Genomic DNA, 24,606 nt, shown 5'->3' with positions numbered 1-24,606 from the left:
TGGCGTGTGGGCTCCAGGGCACGTGGGCTCTGTAGTTTGCAGCACACGGGCTTAGTTTCCCTGCGGCATGTGGGATCTTAGATCCCCGACCAGGGCTCAAACCTGCGTCCCCTGCATTGGAAGGCAGACTCTTTACCACTGGACCACCTGAGGAGTCCCTGCCAGATCCACTTTAAATCCAAATTAAAATTCAGTGCATACTTGGATGCCTTCAGAGAGGAAATCAGTAGTTGCCAGGAGGAGCGAGAGGAGAGGAGAGATGAATAAATAGGTGAATTACAGGATTTTTAGGGCAGTGAAACTATTCTGTATGATACTTTAAGGGTGGATTATGACATTATGCATTTATCAAAACTCATAGGACTGTACAGCTCAAAAGAGTGAACCTTAATGTATGGAGTTTAGTTATTAATAATGTATCAATATTGGTTTATCTATTTATAACAAATACAACACACTAATGCAAGTTATTAGTAATGGGAAACTGCCGAGGGAGTGTTTAAGAAGAGGGAGTATATGGAAACTCTTTGCACTAGCTGCTCAATTTTTCTGTAAACCTAAACTCCTTTAAAAAGTTATTATGAAAAAATAAATGTAATTCATACAGAAGAAAAAAGAAAAGCCATGTGATCATCTCAGTAGATGCAGAAAAAAGCATTTGACAAAGTTCAACACTTATTTATGATATAAACTTGCAGCAAGCTAGTAGTAGACAGAAATCTTAATTAAAGTGGTAAAGGGCATCCATTACACATCTTCAGCTGTCATCGTATTTAACTTTCTATCCAAGATGGGGAATAAGGCGAGGATATTGCTCTAGCTACCTCTGTTCAACACTGACTGGAGTTCTTAGCCAGTGTAATTAGGCAAGAAAAAAAAATAAAAGAAATTCACCAATAAAAATGTAAAAAAAAAAAAAAAAAAAAAAGAAATTCAGACTGGGAAGGAGGAAGCAAAAGCATCTTTATTTGTAGATAATAAGGTCATATATTTGAAAAAAATTAAGAAATCTCTAAGTAAACTTCTAGACCTTAACAAGTGTCAACGAGGCAAGAAAAAGGTGAAAATACAAATTGTACTTCTTTACACTAGCATGAACAATTAGAAAATAAAAATTTAAAACAACCCAATAAATTACAGTAGTTTCAAGAACATTAAATACTTATGGATATACTTAGTGAAAAATGCACAAGACCTTTTTATTAACATCCCACATACATTTGGTCATTGGATTGTAGACAGATGTGCCGAGAGATGGAGAAAATATCAACTGTATTCAGAGAATGACATAGCATAGAGATGGACTACTGGTACATGAAGGGGAATCCTGGGTGACACATCCAGAAGGAGGTTGAGGAAATTCCCTGGCAGTCCAGTTGTTAGGACTCTGCACTTCACTGCCAAGGGCCCAGGTTCGATCCCTGGTCAGCGAGCTAAGATCCAACAAGCTATGTGGTGTGGCCAAAAAAAAAAAGAAAAAAAGAAGGAGGTTGAAACCAAATCCAGCTGTGGAAGATCTTGACGCCAGGGTTGGACCTTGATACATTCAGTGTCTCTGTTGCCTATTTTGAGCAAGGCAATGGCATAGTTCAGGCTCCCTTTCAGAAGGTTAATCTGAAAGCAGAGCATAAAATAAATTGGGTTTGGTCAGTGGGTGGGCTCGGGATGGTATTGAATAAAATGTGCCAGGGAAGAGGTAATGAGGGCCTGCCCTGGCACAGTGCCATGAGACTGGAGAAGAGGAAGGGAAGAATGATCAAAACATTGCAGAACTAAAGTATCCAGGACTTGGGTGCTTATAGCATGTGGGAGAAGACAATACAGCAAGAGGAGTCAGAGTTCAGGTTTAGAGTGGGTTGAATTGGAAATGATGGCAAAGCATCTGATAGAGATACCTAGCAGGTTGTACAAGGTTTGTAGTCTGCCCTAGAAAGGTCAGGTAAATTCTTGTGGGAAGGAGATAGGAGGTAAAGGAAGAGGTATTGATTATGTTGTCAAGGAAGAAAGGATTAAATGGAATAGAAGACCTGAGAGTAGAGGCTAACACCCTGGGACCCATCCTGCTCTAGGGAATGGAAAGATGGGGAAGAACCAATGAAAACTCAGAAGAGAAAGCAGGTACTCATGTGGTACTGCTGCCCGTGATGGCATTGAGGACACATACGTACACTCGCCAAATTGTGTTTCTTTTGTTCTTAAAAGTTATTTTTTCTAGTGTTGTATTAGGACAGGGAAAAAAAAATTCTTCTGGTTGACATTTAAAAGTGAGATTAAACATTTTTTTATATTGCATGGGTATGTAGCATATTAGAATAGAAAGGAAAATTTACACAAATTTATCCTTGTATAAATTATTTTGTACTATACATTTGGATTTTTCTCTTTGGTGTTACATTTTGTAAATTTGTACTCCAGAGCGGAGAAACATTTATTTTAGCATGGGCTGAGTGCATACCTATTAATCCTTTTACCAGTAGCATATTATGCAGTGTTTATTGGAGTGTGTTCTACTTCCCTTAAAAAGAAAAATAAGCTTTAGACAAACATGGAGACACCTGCTTTATGCCTCCTCGTTAGTTTAAAACAAAGAGCCTTGGGACTTCCCTCATGGTGCAGTGGTTAAGAATCCACCTGCCAGTGCAGGGGACAGTGGTTCGAGCCTGGTCCGGGAAGATCCCACATGCCACGGAGCAACTAAGCCCATGCGCCACAACTACTGAGCCTGCGCTCTAGAGCCCATGAGCCACAACTACTGAGTCCATGTGCTGCAACTGCTGAAGCCTGCACGCCTAGAGCCTGTGCTCTGCAACAAGAGAAGCCACCGCAGTAAGAAACCCGTGCGCCGCAACGAAGAGTAGGCCCCACTCACTGCAACTAGAGAAAGCCTGCACGCAGCAACGAAGACCCAATGCAGCCAAAAATAAATAAATAAATAAAACAGAGCCTTTGTCTCATAATTTTCGGAGTTGAAATAGGTGTGTTTTTCCTTATTGGTCTGACTGTAGTTTTGAGTCTAAGGTTTTTGTCTTAGAGGTATTGCAGATGGAGGTAAAAAGGGGACATTGATTGTTTGGTTAGCCACCTTCTTCTCACAAACATTGGATTTTGGCAGAGAGGTGGTACAGAGGGAGAAGACACATGTGTAAGATCTCTATCTAATTGTGTTACGCATGCTTTATTGATGGAAAACAGGAAACTGTCCCAGTCACAGTAGCTTTGCCTTCAGAAGCCCAGTTCTGGATCTCCCCGATGGCCCTCAGAATATCAGGCATGTTCTAGGACCCTTCACTTTTCCTGCTTTTGTCATTTCTGGCACAAGTGTCTTACTTTCCCCCAGAGCCACACTGAAATACATGCAGAGAAAAACAAATGAATTCTTCCTCCTTTTTCTGTTTTCTTCTTCATCCCTCAGTGTTTACTGAGTACCTTCCAGGTGCCAAGTGAGCACTTTGGAGCTGGAAGAAATTTCTGAACTCAGACTGTTCAGACCCTCTTCTTTAAGACCAAGGAGAATGAGGCTTAAGGAATGAATCAGCCAAGACCATCCAGTGAGAGAGCTTTTTGGCCCCAGTTCTAGGCCTTCTGATTGCCGCTACTATCTGTACATGGTTGTAAAGTGTTTTTTCTATTTGTTGGGTTTTATGCAGTAAAGAAAATGGGAAAGAGTAAGAAGGAAGAGTTTGGGGGAAATGCAAGTATCTGCAAGATCACTTTGTTAAGGATCATATTCTTTTTTACTCAGGTTGCTCATTTTTAAAGTCATGCTCATCATTCTAATATCTCCATAAGCTAGGGTAAGAGCCATCTGAACAATTTGATCTTGTTAATTAAACTCGCTTTAAACGTTTTTTATTTTATTTACAAGCATTGTTAGGAACTGCTGAACGTCAAGGTGTTTAATCCCTCTTCTAGTTACATAAATTTGTTGGCAAAATTGTGAGCAGGAGAAAATGACATCATAACAAAATAAAATTGTTACTTTTTGAAGGCAGTTTCCTTTAAAGAGTCATGCTGCCATACCAAAAACCTGCCTTTACAAAAATTACTCAGAAAAAAGTAGGGGGAAGTCTTACTCTGTACAGCCTGTGCCATCTGAAGGGCAGTTTCATTCAGACTTGTTTTACAGTGTGTGACCACCATCATTTTCATCGCTCACTTTGTGCATTTTTGAAAACTAAGTGTTGGCCTCAAACGAGATGAGTTCTAGACCTGCGCTGTCCAGTACAGCAGCCTCTTAGCCACATGTGGCTTTCGAGCATGTGCTAGGTGGCTGGTCAAAATTGAGATTTTTGTAAGTTTAAAATACACACCAGACATCAAAGAATTAGTATGAGAAAAAAAAAAGATAAATTTTTTAGATGTATTAGGGTACATTAAAATATTATTAAAATTGTTTTATCTCTTTACTTTTTCATGTGCCTGTAGACACTATTTAAATGACATATGTAGCTTGGATCATATTTCTGTCAGGCAGCACTGTTTCAGGCCAAACACATGGCTGAGTACGGAATGTCTTTTCGGCATCCGTCCTGAGGCTTTTGTTTATTTCTTTTACCCTGTTAAATACAGCCGCTCTGCTGTCACCCCTTACATTTCTGCCTTTATATCTGAGTCCGTGAGTGTTGCAGCTGCATGAATTGAATGGCAACATAGCCTTCCTGCTATGCGTTTTCCCTAGGAAGCATTTTTACTTTATTCATTCAAAGGTCATTAATTAGACAATTATTAATTGAGGACATTTGCAGGAAGTATTGTGGGGCTCAAGAGGTGATTCAACTAGTGGTTCCTGCTCTCTGGAATTCACAGTGTGGTGAGGATGATTAAACATATACAGCACCGTAAGTAGTGGAAAATAGATTATGATAAACATCAACATTCATTGTTGCAATATTTTGTGACTCCGGAGGAAGAAAAGCTTCCTAGCTAAAAGTGGATCTTGAGGAGGGCCTTCAAGTATGGGGAAGGTTTCAAAAGGCAGAAATGTGGTATAGGAATCAAGATGTATGCCAGGAACAGAAACAAAGTAATTGATGGTAAAGGAAAACTTTCTCTGTTCATAACACATCTGACTCCATATGTATGGGTTTTCCACACCAAACAATTCTCTTTGGATACCAACTGGGTAGCCTACAAGTCACTTCAGTTCTAACAGTAACTCCCCAGAGCTGGCACAGACCCCATAGATAAAGGGCTCAGTCCCACAAGACTGCACTCCCTCAGACACTAATCACAAGTAGTGGGTCTCCAGGTTAAACGCTTCTGACTTTGCTACAAATCAGGGCTTTCCAAGACCCCCTCCTCAGGTTTGATAATTTGCTAGAATGGCTTACAAATCTCAGGAAACACTTACTTAGGTTTACTGGTTTATGATAAAGGGTACAGGTGAGCAGTCAGAGGAAGAGGTATGTATGGTGAAGTCCGGAAGTGTCCCGAACACAGGAGCTCCTGTCCTTGTGGAGTCACGTCACCCTCCTGGCACATGGATGTGTTCACCAACCCGGAAGCTCTCTGAACCTTGTCACTGAGGGGATTTTTTTTTTTTTAACATCTTTATTAGAGTGTAATTGCTTTACAATGTTATCTAAGTTTCTGCTGTATAACAAAGTGAATCACCTATATGCATATGTATATCCCCATATCCTCTCCCTCTTGTCTCCCTCCCACCCTCCCTATACCACCCCTCTAGGTGGTCGCAAAGCACCGAGCTTATCTCCCTGTGCTATGCAGCTGCTTCCCACTAGCTATGTATTTTACATTTGGTAGTGTATATATGTCAATGTTACTCTCTCACTTCATCCCAGCTTACCCTTCCCCCGCCCTGTGTCCTCAAGTCCATTCTCTACATCTCTGTCTTTATTCCTGTCCTGCCCCTATGTTCATCAGAACCATTTTTTTTTAGATTCCATGTATATGTGTTAGCATACGGTATTTGTTTTTCTCTTTCTGACTTACTTCACTCTGTATGACAGACTCTAGGTCCATCCACCTCCCTACAAATAACTCAATTTCATTTCTTTTTATGGCTGAATAATACTCCATTGTATATGTGTGCCACATCTTCTTTATCCATTCATCTGTGGATGGACACTTAGGTTGCTTCCATGTCCTGGCTATTGTAAATTCACTGAGGGAATTTTAGGGAGGCACGATCGATTATTAACTCAGTCTCCAAGCCCTCTCCCATTCCTAGAGATGGTGGGAGTGAGGCTGAAAGTTCTAGGTTTCTAGTCAAGACTTGTCTTTCTGGCAGCTGGCCCCCATCCTGAAGTTATCTACAGTTCCGCAATAAGTCGCCTTATTTAGAACAAAAGAGGCTTCTATCACCTGGGAGCTTCTATCACCTGGGAGCTTCCAAGGTGATAGAGCTCCTAAATGGAGCTCAGTGTCAGGAATAAAAGACTTCCTATCACTCACAAAAGTCCAAGAGCTTTAGGTGCTCTGTGTCAGGAACCAAACATATATTTCTCATAACATCACAGATGTCTTGGGAAGTGCAAATTTTGGTAGGGTACAGATCATCCCCAGCAGTGAACCCTGTCACCCTTTACAGTTTGATCTGACTTGCCCAATAAATGTTTGCAACCCCTGGACCACCTCAGGTGCTTCTGTGACCTGGGGCCTTGGAGTCAGCACAGCCTCCTCTACATGCTGGACCACCAGGCCTGGTCCAGCAGAGGGTGGTAGGCAGATGAGGTGAGGCCTTGGTCTGGAAGTTCTGAACCAGACCCAGAGATTGCTCGTAGTAGGTGATATCAGGGTGACTCAGATTCGATCTGGGTTTAATCATTTATTGGAGACAATCTAGGACCATACAGTATATGCTTAGACATTTGCATCTGATCATTTGGTCTGTTTTTGTCAAAGAAGAAATAGTCTGTGTGTGAAAACATCCCAATTACCTTTTGCATATGCTGTTGGAAGTTATTTGGGTGGCTAGTTTTTCTGAGGAGAAGTAATCAGGGCATGAAAGAACCATGAAAGTAATGCCACAGATTGTGTATTTGTGACACCACCACCCTTGCCCCTCAGCAACCAGTGAAGCAGATTTTAAAGCTGAATGATGAAGGATTAAACGTGGAAGGAATGGAGTATTTGAAAGAGTTGGAATTGAGTTAGTGCTAAATGGAAGCTCTATGCTCTGTCGAAATATTGGTATGGGATTTGGGAGAACTAGTTCCTATTTTCAAGTTTTTGAAACTCTGGATGGTTTTCAGAGCACTTTTTCGGGGGTGCCTTTGTCCATGGGACTGTTTATATTCATAACTTTCAATTCATTCAATGGATGATCAAGCTTTGTTATTTCTTCCTTTAGCAGCTCTCATATTTATATATTTCTTCCTGCAGTAGTTGGGGGTCTTTCAGCTGAAAGTGACAGGAACTCAAACTAAATGAGCCATAAGATAAATGTGTTAGAAGGACTCTCGGAAGCATCAAAGAACTCAAGGGCAGGAAGTGGCTGTCGAAAATACAAGTACTTCTTCCTGTCTTCCCATCTCCTTCTCTGTCCCCATGTGTGTCCCTTTCGTTTCTTTCTCTCTCACTGCAGACCAGCTCTGTCTGCTTTTCTGGTCCACATGGTTAGAAACATGGCCTTGACATGTCCCAGATTTTACAGCATTAAGATTTTACAGTCGTTAAAGAAAGACTGGTTTGACTTTCTTAGTCGCAAATCCAGAAATCCCATCAGGCACCCACTTGAGACCAGTTAACTGTGGTCAAGGGATCGTGGGACTGTGAGTGGTCCAGCCTGAGCTCCTACGTGTGTCTTCCCTGCCTTCCCCTCCCCCACCCCAAGAAATCATATATATAACGTGTGAATTTATATGCCATATAAAAATATAGCAATGACCCATGGGAACCAAATGGCTGGAGTGCAGGTTAGTATAATTCTCCAAAGAAAAGGTGCTGTTTCTAGAATAAATGAGGAATGGGGTTCTGGACTAAAGAAAAGAGTGCCTATATTCACTACAGCTCCTCTCTGCCCCCACTGAGCCTGGGTATTAGAAGCTTTCACCTTCATCACAATGATTTGCTTACTGGACTCTTTTCCTCCTGTTTTACACCAGTTCAGTCCATCTTCCATGTCGCTGCCACTGTGATCATTGCAGAGTGAGAATGTGATTCTGTCATTTGCCAACAAGCTAAAGTCCAGCCTTCTTAATAATAAAGCACATAAAGTCGTACATGCACTGACCTCAGCCTGTGCCCCCGTTTTTCTCTCTTTCTTCCCCTCCCAACTGCTCTTTGCACACTACTCCCATCACGCCCAGCTCCTTACCTCTGTTGCTTGGCTAGCTCCGCTTTTACCTGGACTGCTTTTCCTACTTGTCTTCTCAGTAATTGTCTTTCAGAATTCAGCTCAGGCTTTGCCTCCTCTGGAAACCTTTCCTGATCCTCGCCCCCCGCTCCCCCCACCCCCAGCCCTGCAGTGTAATTATTCCATCTTTGTATTCCTGCCAAACCCTGTACAGTCAGCTGTCTGTGTCCGCGGGTCCCACAGCCAACTGCAGATTGAAATTTTCAGGGCCAAAAAAAAAATTCCAAGGAGTTCCAAAAAGCAAAACTTGAATTTGTCACACTCCAGCAACTGTTTACGTAGCATTTATATTGCATTAGGTTTTGTAAGTAATCCAGAGATGATTTACAGTATATGGGAAGATGTGTATGGCTTGTATGCAAACACTACAACATCTTATGTAAGGGACTTGAGCATCCTTGGATTTTGGTATCCATGGCCGTCCTAGAACCAATCGCCCAGGGGTATCGAGGGAGAACTATTCTGCGTATTGTACTCTTTCCTTTTCCTGGTTACTTTCCTCTAATAGAATCTGAGAGCCTGATAACTAGTTGGCTCTTATTTCTGTCCCAATTAGCTCATAATACATACTCAGTAAATGCCTATTAAATGCATGCAAAGGTAAATTAATTCTTTGAAGACACACTGCTTCATGAGCCCTTAGAAATTTGAGCTGCCATGTAGAACAGTACTTTCCATGACATAGTTGTTTCCTACAGCTGTGAGGTCCCTGGGATCAGGACCCATGCCTCATTGCTGGTAGATGTGCAACAGATGCTGTCAGTTTGCTTTGAGTCTTTAAGATGCTTGACATCTTTACAGTTGGGCAGTATTGACATTATTTGGTGTGCGTATATAGGCAACTGTAAAGGAAATGATTGATCACCTTGCAAAAGGATAGCAGTTACTTGACAACTTCTTAAATGTGAAGTTGGTGTCCAGCAATAGAACTCACCAGTAATAAGAATGATCATTCTGGCTGGTGTCCCTTCTTTGATGCCCAGGAGCAGATATGCTCAAATACAGGCTGGAGTTAGCGCTGGCAGAGATGCTTTTGCAAATAGCAGTGATGAAGACAGTTCTGATCACAGAGGCTCTCCTTTCAATTTCAGTCCCGCTTCTCCAAGTTGAATGAAGCTTAACTCTTCTTTTTTTGTGACGCTTCACATCTCTGATATTAGGAGAAAGAGATGAAAAAGCAAAAAATGTTGAAACTTGGCGTTAAAAGGAAAATTTTGACGTGACATGAAATGTAGGACTTTAATTCCTTTTGGTCTGGTTCAGTTCTCATAATACAGTGTGGGGACACATGACCACATTTGGCATATGTCTTTCATGTTAATTGTACTCTTTCAAATGGACAAAATTGAAAAGTAACCACCAACAGGACATTGGCTCGCCGGTATTTATAAAACCAGAGAAATAGGGTTTGTAGAGGGACCTCAGGCGCAGTTTCCAAAATCAGTAGCGGCCTGAACAGGCCGTTAAGTTGCAGCTGAGTCTTCAGGTGTGAACAGTGGATGAACTGTATCCAGAGGAGAGGATGACAGGATAGCATGAGTGCAGACAGACACACTCCTTCGTGCAAAGCAAAGCCAGCCCACATAGAGTGGACTTTTCTCCCCCACGGGAAGCCCTTTTGATTCTGGATTTGGGGGCTAGGAAGTACACAGTGTGTTTTGTATTGATCCTTTTGACACAGAACTCAATGAACTATAGCAACTCTCTTGTCATGGCCATATGAACCTTTTCGCCTTTTCATTTTTCTTTCTTCATTTGATTCAGCAAATACTGAGCACGTATCTACTGTGTCTATGCCTGTAATGATTAAAGAAATGAATTAGCACAGGTCCTGGCTCAGGAAACCTCCCAGCTTGAGCAGACTGTAACACACTTAGGATGGTGCCTGGTACATAATAAACACTCTATAAGTGACAGCTGTACTGTTAACTGGGGAGAGGACCCCCTCAGTAGATACCATCAAAACTGATAACAGTGGCTACCGCATACTGAGTTTTACTGTGCACAAAGCATCGTATCAGTAGACACTTTGCTAAAATGCCCACAGTTCTAATTTAATATAAAATACATGATTACTTATGTAGAGTGTGTATTCGAGAGGAGAAGCTTATCGACTGAGGCAGCACAGAGGAGGGAAGTCAGGGAAGCATTGGAGGAGGTGACATTTAGGCAGGTCTTGAAGAATGGCCAATGAGGTGAAGAGAAGCAGGGACTGCAGGAAGGGGAGACTTTCTTAGACTTCTACATTTTCTTTTCTTTTTTCCCCCGGACTTCCCACCAGAGGATTTCTTGGTCATTGATGGAAGCTCTCAGAGCTGAAGAGATGGTTGACTCTTGACATAATATGTAGGTGAATAGGGGAGTTTGCTCCTGTCTTTTGGGAAAGGGGTGGGAATCCAGTAAACACACAAATATTGTCTGTACGGTGACACCTGTCTTGTCACTTCCACAGTTGAGTGGAAACGGGCTTTGACCAAGGACTGTTGTGTTATCTACTACCCTGCAGCACTGTGGGAGGATTCACACTCACCCGTGTGGGCTATTTTAAGCAGCCATCGTGTGGGATAACACAGATTTACAAGGTTGTTTCAGTGAATGGTCATTCACCATGACGTTGCTTTAAAAAGTAAATTCTCGGAGTATTTTTGTTTGGTGGAATTATGGGCAATAAAATCATTAGGAAAACCAAGGTCTTGACCTCTCAGAATTAATTATATAGAGCATATATAATTATATATATATAATTTCTCATGCACATACACACACAATCTGGTCAGATAGATATGAAATTCAGAGTAAGAAGTAGTGTCCTTAAGAAAGGTTTCATGAGGGAGTGACATGTGAGATGATGCTGAAATAGTTTAATAAGGAGAAATTTGAAAGGGAGTAGTCTTTGACTCACTTGGCAAAATCTCTGATGTGTATGTTTGTAGATATTTCTTTGCCTAAAATTAAATTATCTTGAGAAAAGTATTGGGTTAATGACTTTCTGCCTGGAGAGGAGTTGAAGGGTATGAAAATGATTTTGGAAAAAAATGTGCTTTTTAATTTTCAAGAATAATTCTTTTATGTTTTCTCTTTGTGACTAGACCAAAAGTGACTAGAGGACAAAAATGCATGCCTAATGCATATTTGAGTTCCCTGTAGTACCTGAAACTGAGAGGGGGTGGCAACTAGGTATTGGTTGAAGGCTTTCTGGATGAAATGTTTTATAACTGGAGAACATGTTAGTGAAAGTGTGCAAGTAGAAAGGACGAATGAAAGGATACAGAGGTAAGGCAATTGAAAGTACCTTTACATTTGGTTTTTATGGATCAGGAAAATGATTACAGATCGCATTTCTTAGAACACCAATGCCCTCTTATTCTTCCAGGAATATAGAATATGCTTTCTTTCTTTCCTTTTTAAAAATGGCAAGGTGAATTTTGCTGAAATGCCAATGAGATGGGACTTTTTGATAAGAGTGGACTTTCTCTGTGCTGCATCCTGCTCCTAAGTCCTGAGGCTCATTTGCCTCAGAGTGTATATCACCCAGCACATTTGCCTTATTAAAAACAGCTTGTGATAACTTTACAGGATGTTCAGCAGCTCAGAGATGCAAAGCTAACATTTTTAAGAGTGTGTGGAAGGTGGGACAGATATGTACGGCAAGCTGCAAGGAATTAAATGCTGGTCTGAATTTTACAAGTTGGAAACCGAAAGAAAGGAATGGGATTCTGAGAAGGTGGAGTCACATTTTATTGAAAACAGTGAAGACAATGACTTTCAGATTTTAAAAACAACTGGGGAGCATCTGTACCTTTGGCTCTTTTTCTAGATGAAGGATCTTAGAAGCTGTGGGTCTCTTTACAAAAAAAGTTCTCACGATGTTGATTGGCATTGATGAAATATGAAAAATACTTGGTTTCCAAATTTGATTTATTTTTTTGCTCAGTTGTATGCATTAAGAAGTCCCCCGCCCCCACCCTTGCCCTTTGCAGGTCTGCGGGACTAAGCGTTGTGGCGGCACACTCATGGCAAGAATCGGAGAAGCAGGAGACAGGGAGGATAGGCTCAGGACCCAAGTCCCTCAGGTTCCCCTCAGTTGTTGGAAGTAGCATCCAAACTGAGTGTCAAAAGGCACTCCATTCCTCTGCTGTGGTGAGCCACCTCCACCCTCCATCATTACAGATTTCTCTAGACACCTCAGTGTCCCAGATTGTCTCCTATAGAGATGTGCATAAAGATCCTCCACTGACTTAGAATTGTACTAGCTTAGCAAAACATGGATGTCTATTGAAGAAACTTAAAAAGTAGAGGAAAGGGTCACCTTTGTGACCAGAGCCAACATTGCAGCTTGAACATCACTGAGCTGGAAGCCTGGGAGAGAGAAACAGGGTTAATCTTGGTTAATGGTGGAACAAATTTTGGGCCTGTTGAGATTGAGAAGAGTGATTCCTTTGAGATCCTGATGGGTGAGATCAAAGCCACCTGTCTGCCAGAAAGGACACTGGACACTGGATCAAGAGAGACAGGAGACCTCCCTATTCATGTCTGACCCTACAGTACCAGCCAGGAGATCTCTCTGGGTCGGGGGTCAGGCCTGTGCCTCTGAGGTGGGAGAGCTGAGTTCAGGACATTTGTCCACCAGAGACCTCCCGGCTCCACATAGTTATCAAACAGTGAAATCTTTCCCAGAGATCCCCATCTCAACACTAAGACCCAGCTCCACTCAACGACCAGCAAGCTACAGTGCTGGACACCCTGTGCCAAACAAGTAGCAAGACAGGAACACAACCCCACCCATTAGCACGGAGGATGCCTAAAATCATAATAAGGCCACAGACACCCCAAAACACACCATCGGATGCGGTCCTGCCCACCAGAAAGATCCAGCTTCATCCACCAGAACACAGGCACCAGTCCCCTCCACCAGGAAGCCCACACAACCCACTGAACCAACCTTGCCCACTGGGGGCAGACAGCAAAAACAGCGGGAACTACGAACCTGCAGCCTGTGAAAAGGAGACCCCAAACACAGTAAGTTAAGCAAAATGAGAAGACAGAGAAACACACAGCAGATGAAGGAGCAAGGCAAAAAGCCATCAGACCTAACGAATGAAGAGGAAATAGGCAGTCGACCTGAAAAAAATTCAGAATATTATAGTAACGATGATCCAAAATCTTGGAGATAGAATGGAGAAAATACAAGAAATGTTTAACAAGGACCTAGAAGAGCTAAAGAGCAAACAAACAGTGATGAACAACACAATAAATGAAATTTAAAATTCTCTAGAAGGGCTCAATAGCAGAATAACTGAGATAGAAGAACGGATAAGTGACCTGGAAGATAAAATAGTGGAAATAACTACTGCAGAGCAGAATAAAGAAAAAAGAATGAAAAGAATTGAGGACAGTCTCAGAGACCTCTGGGACAACATTAAACGGACCAACATTCGAATTATACGGGTCCCAAAAGAAGAAGAGAAAAAGAAAGAGACTGAGAAAATATTTGAAGAGATTATAGTTGAAAACTTCCCTAATATGGGAAAGGAAATAGTTAATTAAGTCCAGGAAGCACAGAGAGTCCCATGCAGGATAAATCCAAGGAGAAACACATCAAGACACATATTAATCAAACTATCAAAAATTAAATACAAAGAAAAAATATTAAAAGCAGCAAGAGAAAAACAACAAATATCATACAGGGAAATCCCCATAAGGTTAACAGCTGATCTTTCAGCAGAAACTCTGCAAGCCAGAAGGAAGTGGCAGGACATATTTAAAGTGATGAAAGGGAAAAACCTACAACCAAGATTACTCTACCCGACAAGGATCTCATTCAGATTCGACGGAGAACTTAAAACCTTTGCAGACAAGCAAAAGCTAAGAGAATTCAGCACTACCAAACCAGCTTTACAATAAATGCTAAAGGAACTTCTCTAGGCAGAAAACACAAGAGAAGAAAAAGGCGTACAATAACAAACCCAAAACAATTAAGAACATGGTAATAGGAACATACATATTGATAATTACCTTAAATGTAAATGGATTAAATGCGCCCACCAAAAGACATAGACTGGCTGAATGGATACAAAAACAAGACCCATATATATGCTGTCTACTAGAGACCCACTTCAGACCGAGGGACACATACAGACTGAAAGTAAGGGGATGGAAAAAGATATTCCATGCAAGTGGAAATCAAAAGAAAGCTGGAGTAGCAATTCTCATATCAGACAAAATAGACTTTAAAATAAAGACTACTACAAGAGACAAAGAAGGACTCTACATTATGGTCAAGGGATCCATCCAGGAAGAAGATAATAACAATTGTAAATATTTATGCACCCAACATAGGAGCACCTCAATACTTAAGGCAAATACTAACAGCCATAAAAGGGGAAATTGACAGTAACACAATCATAGTAGGCAACTTTAACACCCCACTTTCACCAATGGACAAATCATCCACAAAAAAAATCAATAAGGAAACACAAGCTTTAAATGATACATTAAACAAGATGGACTTAATTGATATTTATAGGACATTCCATCCAAAAACAACAGAATACATATTCTTCTCAAGTGCTCATGGAACATTCTCCAGGATAGATCATATCTTGGGTCACAAGTCAAGCCTTGGTAAATTTAAGAAAACTGAAATTGTATCAAGTATCTTTTCCAACCACAACGCTATGAGACTAGATATCAATTACAGGAAAAAACTGTAAAAAATACAAACACATGGAGGCTAAACAGTACACTACTAAGTAACCAAGAGATCACTGAAGAAATCAAACAGGAAATCAAAAAATATCTAGAAACAAATGACAAGGAAAACACGACGACCCAAAACCTTTGGGATGCAGCAAAAGCACTTATAAGAGGGAAGTTTATAGCAATACAATCCTACCTCAAGAAACAAGAAAAAGCTCAAATAAACAACCTAACCATACACCTAAAGGAATTAGAGAAAGAAGAACAAAAAACCCCCAAAGTTAGCAGAAGGAAAGAAATCATAAAGGTAAGATCAGAAATAAATGAAAAAGAAATGAAGGAAACAATAGCAAAGATCAATAAAGCTAAAAGCTGGTTCTTTGAGTAAATAACCAACATTGATAAACCATTAGCCAGATTTATCAAGAAAAAAAGAGGGAAGACTCAAATCAATAGAATTAGAAATGAAAAAGGAGAAGTAACAACTGACACTGCAGAAATACAAAGGATCATGAGAGATTACTACAAGCAACTATATGCCAATAAAATGGACAACCTGGAAGAAATGGACAAATTGTTAGAAAAGCACAACCTTCCGAGACTGAACCAGGAAGAAATAGAAAATATGAACAGACCAATCACAAGCACTGAAATTGAAACTGTGATTAAAAATCTTCCAACAAACAAAAGCCCAGGGCCAGAGGGCTTCACAGGCAAATTCTATCAAAAGTTTAGAGAAGAGCTAACGCCTATCCTTCTCAAACTCTTCCAAAGTATAGCAGAGGGAGGAACACTCCCCAACTCATTCTACGAGACCAGCATCCCCCTGACACCAAAACCAGACAAAGATTTCACAAAGAAAGAAAACTACAGGCCAATATCACTGATGAACATAGATGCAAAAATCCTCAACAAAGGACTAGCAAACAGAATCCAACAGCATATTAAAAGGATCATACACCATGATCAAGTGGGGTTTATCCCAGGAATGCAAGGATTCTTCAATATATGCAAATCAATCAGTGTGATACACCATATTACCAGATTGAAGGATAAAAACCACATGGTTATCTCAATGGATGCAGAAAAAGCTTTCAACAAAATTCAACACCCATTTATGATAAAAACCCTCCAGAAAGTAGGCATAGAGGGAACCTACCTCAACATAATAGAGGCCATATGTGACAAACCCACAGCCAACATTGTTCTCTATGGTGAAAACGTGAAACCATTTCCATTAAGATCAGGAGCTAGACAAGGTTGCCCACTCTCACCACTATTATTCAACATAGTTTTGGAGGTTTTAGCCACAGCAATAAGAGAAGGAAAAGAAATAAAAGGAATCCAAGTCAGAAAAGAAGCAGTAAAGCTGTCACTGTTTGCAGATGACATAATGCTATATGTAGAGAATCCTAAAGGCTCTACCAGGAAACTACTAGAGCTAATCAATGAATTTGGTAAAGTAGCAGGATACAAAATTAATGCACAGAAATCTCCTGCATTCCTGTACACTAATGATGAAACATCTGAAAGAGAAATTAAGGAAACACTGCTATTTACCACTTCAACAAAAAGAATAAAATGCCTAGGAATAAACCTACCTAAGGAGACAAAAGACTTGTATGCAGAAAACTATAAGACACTAATGAAAGCAATTAAAGATGATACAAACAGATGGAGAGATATGCCATGTTCTTGGATTGGAAGAATCAACATTATGAAAATGACTATACTACCTAAAGCAATATACAGATTCAATGCCATCCCTATCAAACTATGAATGGCATTTTTCACAGAACTAGAACAAAATTTTCACAATTTGTTTGGAGCCACAAAAGACCCCGAATAGCCAAACCAATTTTGAGAAAGAAGAACGGAGCTGAAGGATTCAGGCTCCCTGACTTCAGACTATACTACAAAGCTACAATAATCAAGACAGTCTGGTACTGGGACAAAAACAGAAATATAGATCAGTGGAACAGGATAGAAAGCACAGAGATAAACCCACGGACATATGGTCACCTTATTTTTGGTAAAGGAGGCAAGAATATACAATGGAGAAAAGACAGCCTCTTCAATAAGTGGTGCTGGGAAAACTGGATAGCTACGTGTAAAAGAATGAAATTAGAACACTCCGTAACACCATACACAAAAATAAGCTCAAAATGGATTAAAGACCTAAATGTAAGGCCAGACACTATAAAACTCTTAGAGGAAAACATAGGCAGAACATTCTATGACATAAATCACAGGAAGATCCTTTCTGACACACCTCCTAGAGAAATGGAAATAAAAACAAATATCAACAAATGAGACCTAATGAAACTTAAAAGCTTTTGCACAACAAAGGAAAACATAAGACGAAAAGACAACCCTCAGAATGGGAGAAAATATTTGCAAATGAAGCAACTGACAAAGGATTAATGTCCAAAATTTACAAGCAGCTCATGTAGCTCAATATCAAAAAAACAAACAACTCAATCCAAAAATGGGCAGCACACCTAAATAGACATTTCTCCCAAGAAGACATACAGATTGCCAACAAACACACATGAAAGAATGCTCAACATCGCTAATCATTAGAGAAGTGCAAATCAAAACTACAGTCTCACCTCACACCAGTCAGAATGTCCATCATCAAAGAATCTACGAACAATAAATATTGGAGAGGGTGTGGAGAAAAGGGAACCCTCTTGCACTCTTGGTGGGAATGTAAATTGATACAGCCACTATGGAGAACAGTATGGAGGTCCCTTAGTAAAAATAGAAGTACCATACGACCCAGCAATCCCACTACTGGGCATATACCCTGAGAAAACCATAATTCAAGAAGAGTCATGTACTACAATGTTCATTGCAGCTCTATTTACAATAGCCAGGACATGGAAGCAACCTAAGTGTCCATCCACAGATAAATGGATAAAGAAGATGTGGCACATATATACAATGGAATATTACTCAGCCATAGAAAGAAACGAAATTGAGTTCTTTGTAGTGAGGTGGATGGACCTACAGTCTGTCATACAGGGTGAAGTAAGTCAGAAAGAGAAAAACAAATACCGTATCCTAACACATATAATTGGAATCTAAAAAAAAAAAAATGGTTCTGATGAACCTAGGGGCATGACAGGAATAAAGATGCAGACGTAGAGAATGGATTTGAGGACACGGGGAGGGGCAAGTGTAAGCTGGGACGAAGTGAGAGAGTGGCATGGACTTATGTATACTACCAAATGTAAAATAGATAGCTAGTGGGAAGCAGTCGCATAGCACAGAGATCAGCTCAGTGCTTTGTGACCCCCAGAGGGGTGGGATAGGAAGGGGGGGAGAGTGACGCAAGAGGATATGTATAGCTGATTCACTTTGTTATACAGCAGATACTAACACACCAGTGATACTCCAATAAAGATGTGTAAAAAAAAAAAAAGAAGTCCCCTGTCTGCCATAGACTAATTAAGATACTAGTGACTTCATAATGAATAGGTGAAATAAACATTTAGGAATTCTAATGAAATTAGTTAGAAGTCTTGAGTAAATATATTTCTCTAGTATAATGTGCTGGCTTTGAAGAAAATTATTTTTTTGAAGTGTTTCGTTTCTAAAGAATAACTCAAGAAAATGGTTTTGTTATCTGTTTTGAAATGTCAATGATTTTGTATTAGAAAATAAGAAAATCATGTCCTCTTTTGTTACAAATCTTTGTGATTAAATTATAATTAAATTTTTAGCCATGAAAAGAAAGATAATAGTTTGTGAATACTAGTTTATTGTACTAAGAAGATTGCAAGGGAAATGATTGGGCTACCTAAGACAAAGAAATTATTTTAAACATCTTTAACACTGTTTTCCTAACAGTCATACCAAATAATTATTCTAGCAACAGATAATTGTTCTAATTCTGTGCAAACTACAAATTATACTTGATGTGGCCATTCTTATTTATCCACATGAACCCTGGAATGATGGTGCTGAAGAGGACTCATCTAGTGACCAAAACTGTATTTGACCCTTGAAGGAATCAAGTTCCCCGAAAATGTGCATCTGAAAGTAATGCAACACTAAAAATCTATCTTGCAGTTTGAACTTCTACGTTTTCATAACAGTTTATCATGTTCATTCCGTGTTCTTATCTTCCAACTTCTTATCTTCCAACTTCTTCTCCTGGTATTATGTTTATTTATTGAAAAAATGTTACATACAGTGGCTGCTCTATATGAGGTACCGACCCAGGCACTAGCATGAGACAAAGCCCCTGCCCCCAACGGGTTCACCTTTGAGTGGAGGTGAGACCCACACCAGTTGAACTAAGCCATAAAACAGGAGCACATGTGAACTAGTGCCACGGGAGCTATAGAGTGCTGTGGAATTTCATAGGAGGAGGGGGATCACTGGTAACCTGCAGTAAATAAAAAAATGATAACAAGAATCTTTTCAGTTGCTTTGAGTTTTTAGGGAAATCCTTCAGATATCTGGGCTTCAGCTTTCTTACTGATAAATGTTAAGTAAAAGCATAACCTGTACTCCATGACTGGTTTGAGGGAGATGACCATTCTAAAATGCTTGTGATCAAAGGTTTTGAAATTTGAGACATAATTCAGTTCAGGGAGAGGCCAGTTTTTGGCAAGAAAAGAACAATTATGTCTGCCAGTACTATCAGGGCCCTTTCTCCTCTGGAGAGTTTTAACATTTGTCTGAATTTGGGAGGGTGAATGCCTAAAATGAAAAATTGTTATCTTCCTTTTTATGAGCAAAAACAACTTTAGCCTATTAACCGTCTGTTAGAAATGAAAGTTGGCACAGAATTTGGAATGATTATTACTAAGGGTAGACCCCCCAGTTTTGGGGCGGATTTCATTTTATTTCAAGTAACATTACTGTGAATGTAAATCTCTAGCTTTCTAAGCTTGTATGCAAAATAGCAAGCTGTTAAATACAGGTTTTAGGTAGGTAGGAAAAATTAACATACAGGAAATAAATTATTATTTCACTGTATGTAGCAACTACTAAGAGGAATTCATTGAGACTTTAGAGGGAAACAATGAACATACCTCGAAATTGGAAAGTAGCCTCTGTTGGCCATTTAAAGTGAGGAAAGTTGATTTAGGTCAAAAGGAAAGGAAAATGTCCTGGGGTTGAAAGTTAAGTGTTATAAGATGCCATTAAAGGGAGGTTGTAGAATCTCCTTTTCTGGAAATGTTTAAAAACTGAGAGATCTTCATCTCTCAGAAGTGTTGAAGTTCAGTCCTGCCTTGAGGCAGGAAGATTAACTGGATTAGCCTGTGTGGTCTCTCAAGTCTTTGGAAGAGCCCTTGAATGCAGTAAATATTTCACACTCTGTTGGCTGAAACTATTGTTTCATAGCTGTTCCTTTTAACCTTGGTTGTCATAAGACCAGAGTGAATGTTTGTATAAATAACAAAACTGAATTTGGATTTGACGTTGATGATGTAAGTTGTGTGTGTACCTGAATCAGTTTTAAAAGCATCAAAGTACATGTAGTGCTGAAACTATTCAGCGTAATTTAGTCTTTTGATGATGTGGAAAGTCCCTTCTTTCTTGCAAGTTCTCAATGACAGTAATCATGTAATAAGTAATTACAAAGCAACTACTATGGACATTGCAGGATACAAATATGAATTAGGTATGGTTCCTGCTTTTAAGGATCTTTGTCTACCAGGGGAGATAAAACATATGCACACATCATATGCATGATAAGTGAAAAATAAAATAATCGGGATAGGAGTCACACCAAAAAAGGATTAAACAGTGTTTTGAGAGTTCAGAGAAGAGAAAGCAAATCCCTTTTGGTTTAACCAAGGAATACTTCCTGGAAGAAAAATATATTGAACTGGGCCTTAAGGAGTATGAAGCATTCTGAAGGGTGGAAATAAAGAAAATGACAGAGGTGGAATTGTACTTAGCAACTCCAAGGTACGGAAAGTTCAGCTGAAGCTTAAGGAAGTTGGGGGACATAGGCTGGAAGGGTCTCATATGGCCAGTCTCAAGTGCCAGGTCAAAGTGCTTGGGTTCTGGTTGCTCAGTGCTTACGATCCCTTGGCAATGATTAAGCATTAAAGGGTCTCTGTCCCTTTAGGATTGTAATTTACCATTAGAGTTGCAAGCGGGGGAAGGCTGTAACAAGGAGCCTGTGAAAGTCACTTCTGAGTCACCTGAGCCAGTTTGCTTGAGGAGTATGCTGAGAAACACTAGTTTCAAGGCATGTTAATAGGTGTTACTCTCCTCACCAAAAGTAATTGAGAAATAAAAAAGTTACACACAGCTTCCCTGGTGGCGCAGTGGTTGAGAGTCCGCCTGCCGATGCAGGGGACACAGGTTCGTGCCCCCCGTCTGGGAAGATCCCACATGCTGTGGAGCGGCTGGGCCCGTGAGCTGTGGCCGCTAAGCCTGCGCGTCCGGAGCCAGTGCTCCGCAACGGGAGAGGCCACAACAGTGAGAGGCCCGCGTACCGCAAAAAAAAAAAAAAAAAAAAAAAAAAGTTACACAACTAAATGGGTTTATTTGCTGGAGGACTTTTCAGAGACTTTAATATTGAGAATTGCATAGAAAATCTTAAGCAGGGTAAAATATCTACCATTTCCGGATGATGTAATCTTTATTTCATGGACTGTCTCATGAAACTGCTGTTCCTTGGTGCGCACTTTGGGGAACGTTGCCCGACGCATTTGCTAATGATGGCTGGAACATGAGTGGTGGTCATATGCCTGGAAAACATTGATTAGATGTGTGTCCTTATGGAGGCAGCATCAGCCATTCCTAGTACATAGCAGGCATTCAGTAACTACTGCAGAAAACTAAAGCATGCGAGAGTGAATTATTGATTTTTTTTTTCAAATCTTATTCAATTTTTTTTTTTTTTTTTTGTGGTACGCAGGCCTCTCACTGTTGTGGCCTCTCCCGCTGCGGAGCACAGGCTCCGGACGCGCAGGCTCAGTGGCCATGGCTCACAGGCCCAGCCGCTCCACGGCATGTGGGATCTTCCTGAACCGGGGCACGAACCCGTGCTCCCTGCATTGGCAGGCGGATTCTCAACCACTGCGCCACCAGGGAATCCCCCGAATTATTGATTTATTAACAATACTTGGCCCAAGACTGGGAGTCCAAGATTTACGGGAACGTGGGGAGTTTTGACAAAGTTTTGGCTATGCTAGAAATGGTAGCATCATGGAAAGTTAGAAGGAACTGGTTTAAATGAAAGTTGATCACTTTAGTGTTTCTTGTGAAGCCACGGAAGGTCTGGCTGGAGAGTTTCAGAAGACGCTGGAACCATAGACTTGGGAGAGAAGCCATTATTCTTTCTCACTAAATGTATCATTTAAAAAATTTTGGCTAAGATGTCTCCTTGTTTGAATTATGGATAAGTAGCAATTTCTATATGCAACTTAGTCTAATACAAGAAAATAACCATCAATTTAGTCTGAAAGAAACTTCAGGGTTAATAAAGCATCAAACCTATGGTGTTTTTTCGCTTTTTTGTTTTTTTTTAATAAGACAGTAGCAGGCACCCTCATCTTCATCAGTGAATTTTTTTTCAGTCTGATTTACTCATGGAAGTTAATTAATTTTTAAGTTTAATGTTTTGTTCTTTCATTCAGGTATTTGCGTTTGATTATTGCTTTTGGTCCATGGATGAATCTAACACTACAAAATATGCTGGTAAGTTGGCTCTCTCTCTGCACTTGGCGGTTGGGCCTCTGGCCTCTTCTTCCGTTATGTCTGTTTTCTTTAATTATTCTGGAGCTCTGTTTTTCCCATAAAATTCGCACTCATTCTTTACAATTCTGGCACGTGGGCTTTGAAGTCAGTAAGATTTGGTTTTAGGATCTGGTTCAGCCATTTCCTTGCTGAGAAGCCTCGGACAGGGTTTTTTCCCAAACTCATTAAGCTTCAGGTTCTTTACCTGTAAAGGGGGTATGAAATGTCCTCAGAGGTGTTCCAAGGATTAGAGATAACGAGGAACCACCTCAGGCCGTCAGTGGAAGCTGTTGTGGTTCTTACCCGAAGAGGAGGTTTAATGTGCTGTGCCTTCCCTTGCCTCTAACTTTCAGGGTAGGCACTGCTCCGCTTAAGCAAGCAAAGCGCAGATGCTATTGGTTTCCAGGGCCCCCTCGCATCCTGAGTGTTGTAAAGTAGTCAGTGGTGATATGAACTAAAACTGTACATTCTTCGGGGAAGCATTGCCTCAAGGCCCCACATTTTGCTATTGTTCCTTCCTTGAGGCATTTTATCCCTACTCGATTAAATACAGAAGACTGCTAATTTTATTTGTGATCACAGGTGAATCTTCACCTTTCCTAGGAGTTAAAATTATTTTAGCTCAAGAGGGAAGCATTTGTTTTAGTGGAGGAAGTCTTTGTTCCTTCCCTTCTGACTGTGACCCCTTTTTCTTAGATATAGAGTCTTAATGAGCGTCTTCTCCTTATTTCTACTTATAAGAATGTCAGCTGAATGACTTTCCCATTTACGAAAGAAAGAAAGAGAGAAAGAAATATTGAAAGAAAGAGAAAGGAAGGAAGGAAGGAAGGAAGAAAAACAGTGAGGGGGTGATGGAGAGGATGTAGATCTTAAAAGATTAGAGGGTAAAAGAAGTTACTTGCTTATAGGAAATTTTGTTTATTGATAGCCTTTTCCTTGCTGCATAAAGCAAATCTGTTGAGAAATTATTTGATGTATAATTTTTTCAAAAGTTAATGGCTGGAGCTAGGAAAATTCCTTCCATTGCTCACATTGGGTAAATTAGCCTTTCTTTCCAAACATCATTCCTGCAACTTCAGCAATGTATTTTATTAATGTGAGTAAATAGTTCTTCATATTGGTTGTAATTAATTTGTCTTTTTATCAGTCCTTTGGGAGTCTATATAATAAATTCTACAGAGTCTAGGAGAGTCAGCCTTGACTGTTAGCACAGTATAATTTTGTGCTGGGTGTGTGCTTTTGGATTTAAATAAACAAAAGTAAAACACTTCATACTGTGACAGAACCAGATGAGGACAAATGCTATGGCTATACAAAGTCCAATCTCTCACTCTGTTCTGTTGATATTCAGGATATAGTCAGATATAGTTCCCTGTATTAGAACTCTTACGCAATTGTCAAATACTTCAGAGGACTCCTCATCCCTTATAGATAAAAATCTGTACTCTTTGGATGACATTTAAGATCCTTTATTTTATAACCCCATCTACCTTCCCCACCCCCTGCTCCCTGACTCCCCACCACCCCTTCTATGCTCCAGCCCAGTGTTTCTTCTTATTTAACCCAGGAAGCCAGAAAGTCTCAGAATAGTTCCTTAAGTATTCATGAAACTTCTACTATGTGTGCAGCCTAGGAAGCCCTTGAGAAATTATAACCTACGTTGGAAAGCAGAAGGATGCATGACAAACAACAGTAAACATTTTGAGATAGTATTTAAACTCTAAATTTTACAGGTTTTAAGTACTATAGAAAACCCAAGGAGAGGCAAAATGTGGAAAGACTGAAGTTGCCTGGGAAGTCCCATCATAGAGGAGATGGGACTGAAACTGGACATAAAAGTTTAGCATAGATTTAGCCACGGGGCAGTATGGAGGGCA

At 40.2% G+C, this 24,606-nt stretch overlaps 1 protein-coding gene across 8 annotated transcripts in view; it reads left to right on the top strand.

The window, feature by feature from the left end:
- Window positions 1-24,606, top strand: part of KIF13A (kinesin family member 13A) — a 219,292-nt gene that overhangs the window by 95,369 nt on the left and 99,317 nt on the right. For all 8 annotated transcript variants that reach the window (XR_003796624.1, XM_029242237.1, XM_029242240.1 and 5 more), the window contains exon 4: window positions 22,630-22,690. Coding sequence is in view for 7 of the 8 variants with exons in the window: in XM_029242237.1 (XP_029098070.1) it covers window positions 22,630-22,690 (61 nt within the window). In the remaining variant the exon portion in view is untranslated. The remainder of the gene's footprint in view (window positions 1-22,629; window positions 22,691-24,606) is intronic.

This window comes from Monodon monoceros, unplaced genomic scaffold (genome assembly GCF_005190385.1).
Source record: "Monodon monoceros isolate NGI ecotype Baffin Bay Population unplaced genomic scaffold, NGI_Narwhal_1 Super_Scaffold_3, whole genome shotgun sequence".
NCBI classification, from domain to species: domain Eukaryota; kingdom Metazoa; phylum Chordata; class Mammalia; order Artiodactyla; family Monodontidae; genus Monodon; species Monodon monoceros.
The sequence above is the reverse complement of the archived record's forward strand: the minus strand, read 5'-3'. Positions and strand labels throughout refer to the sequence as shown.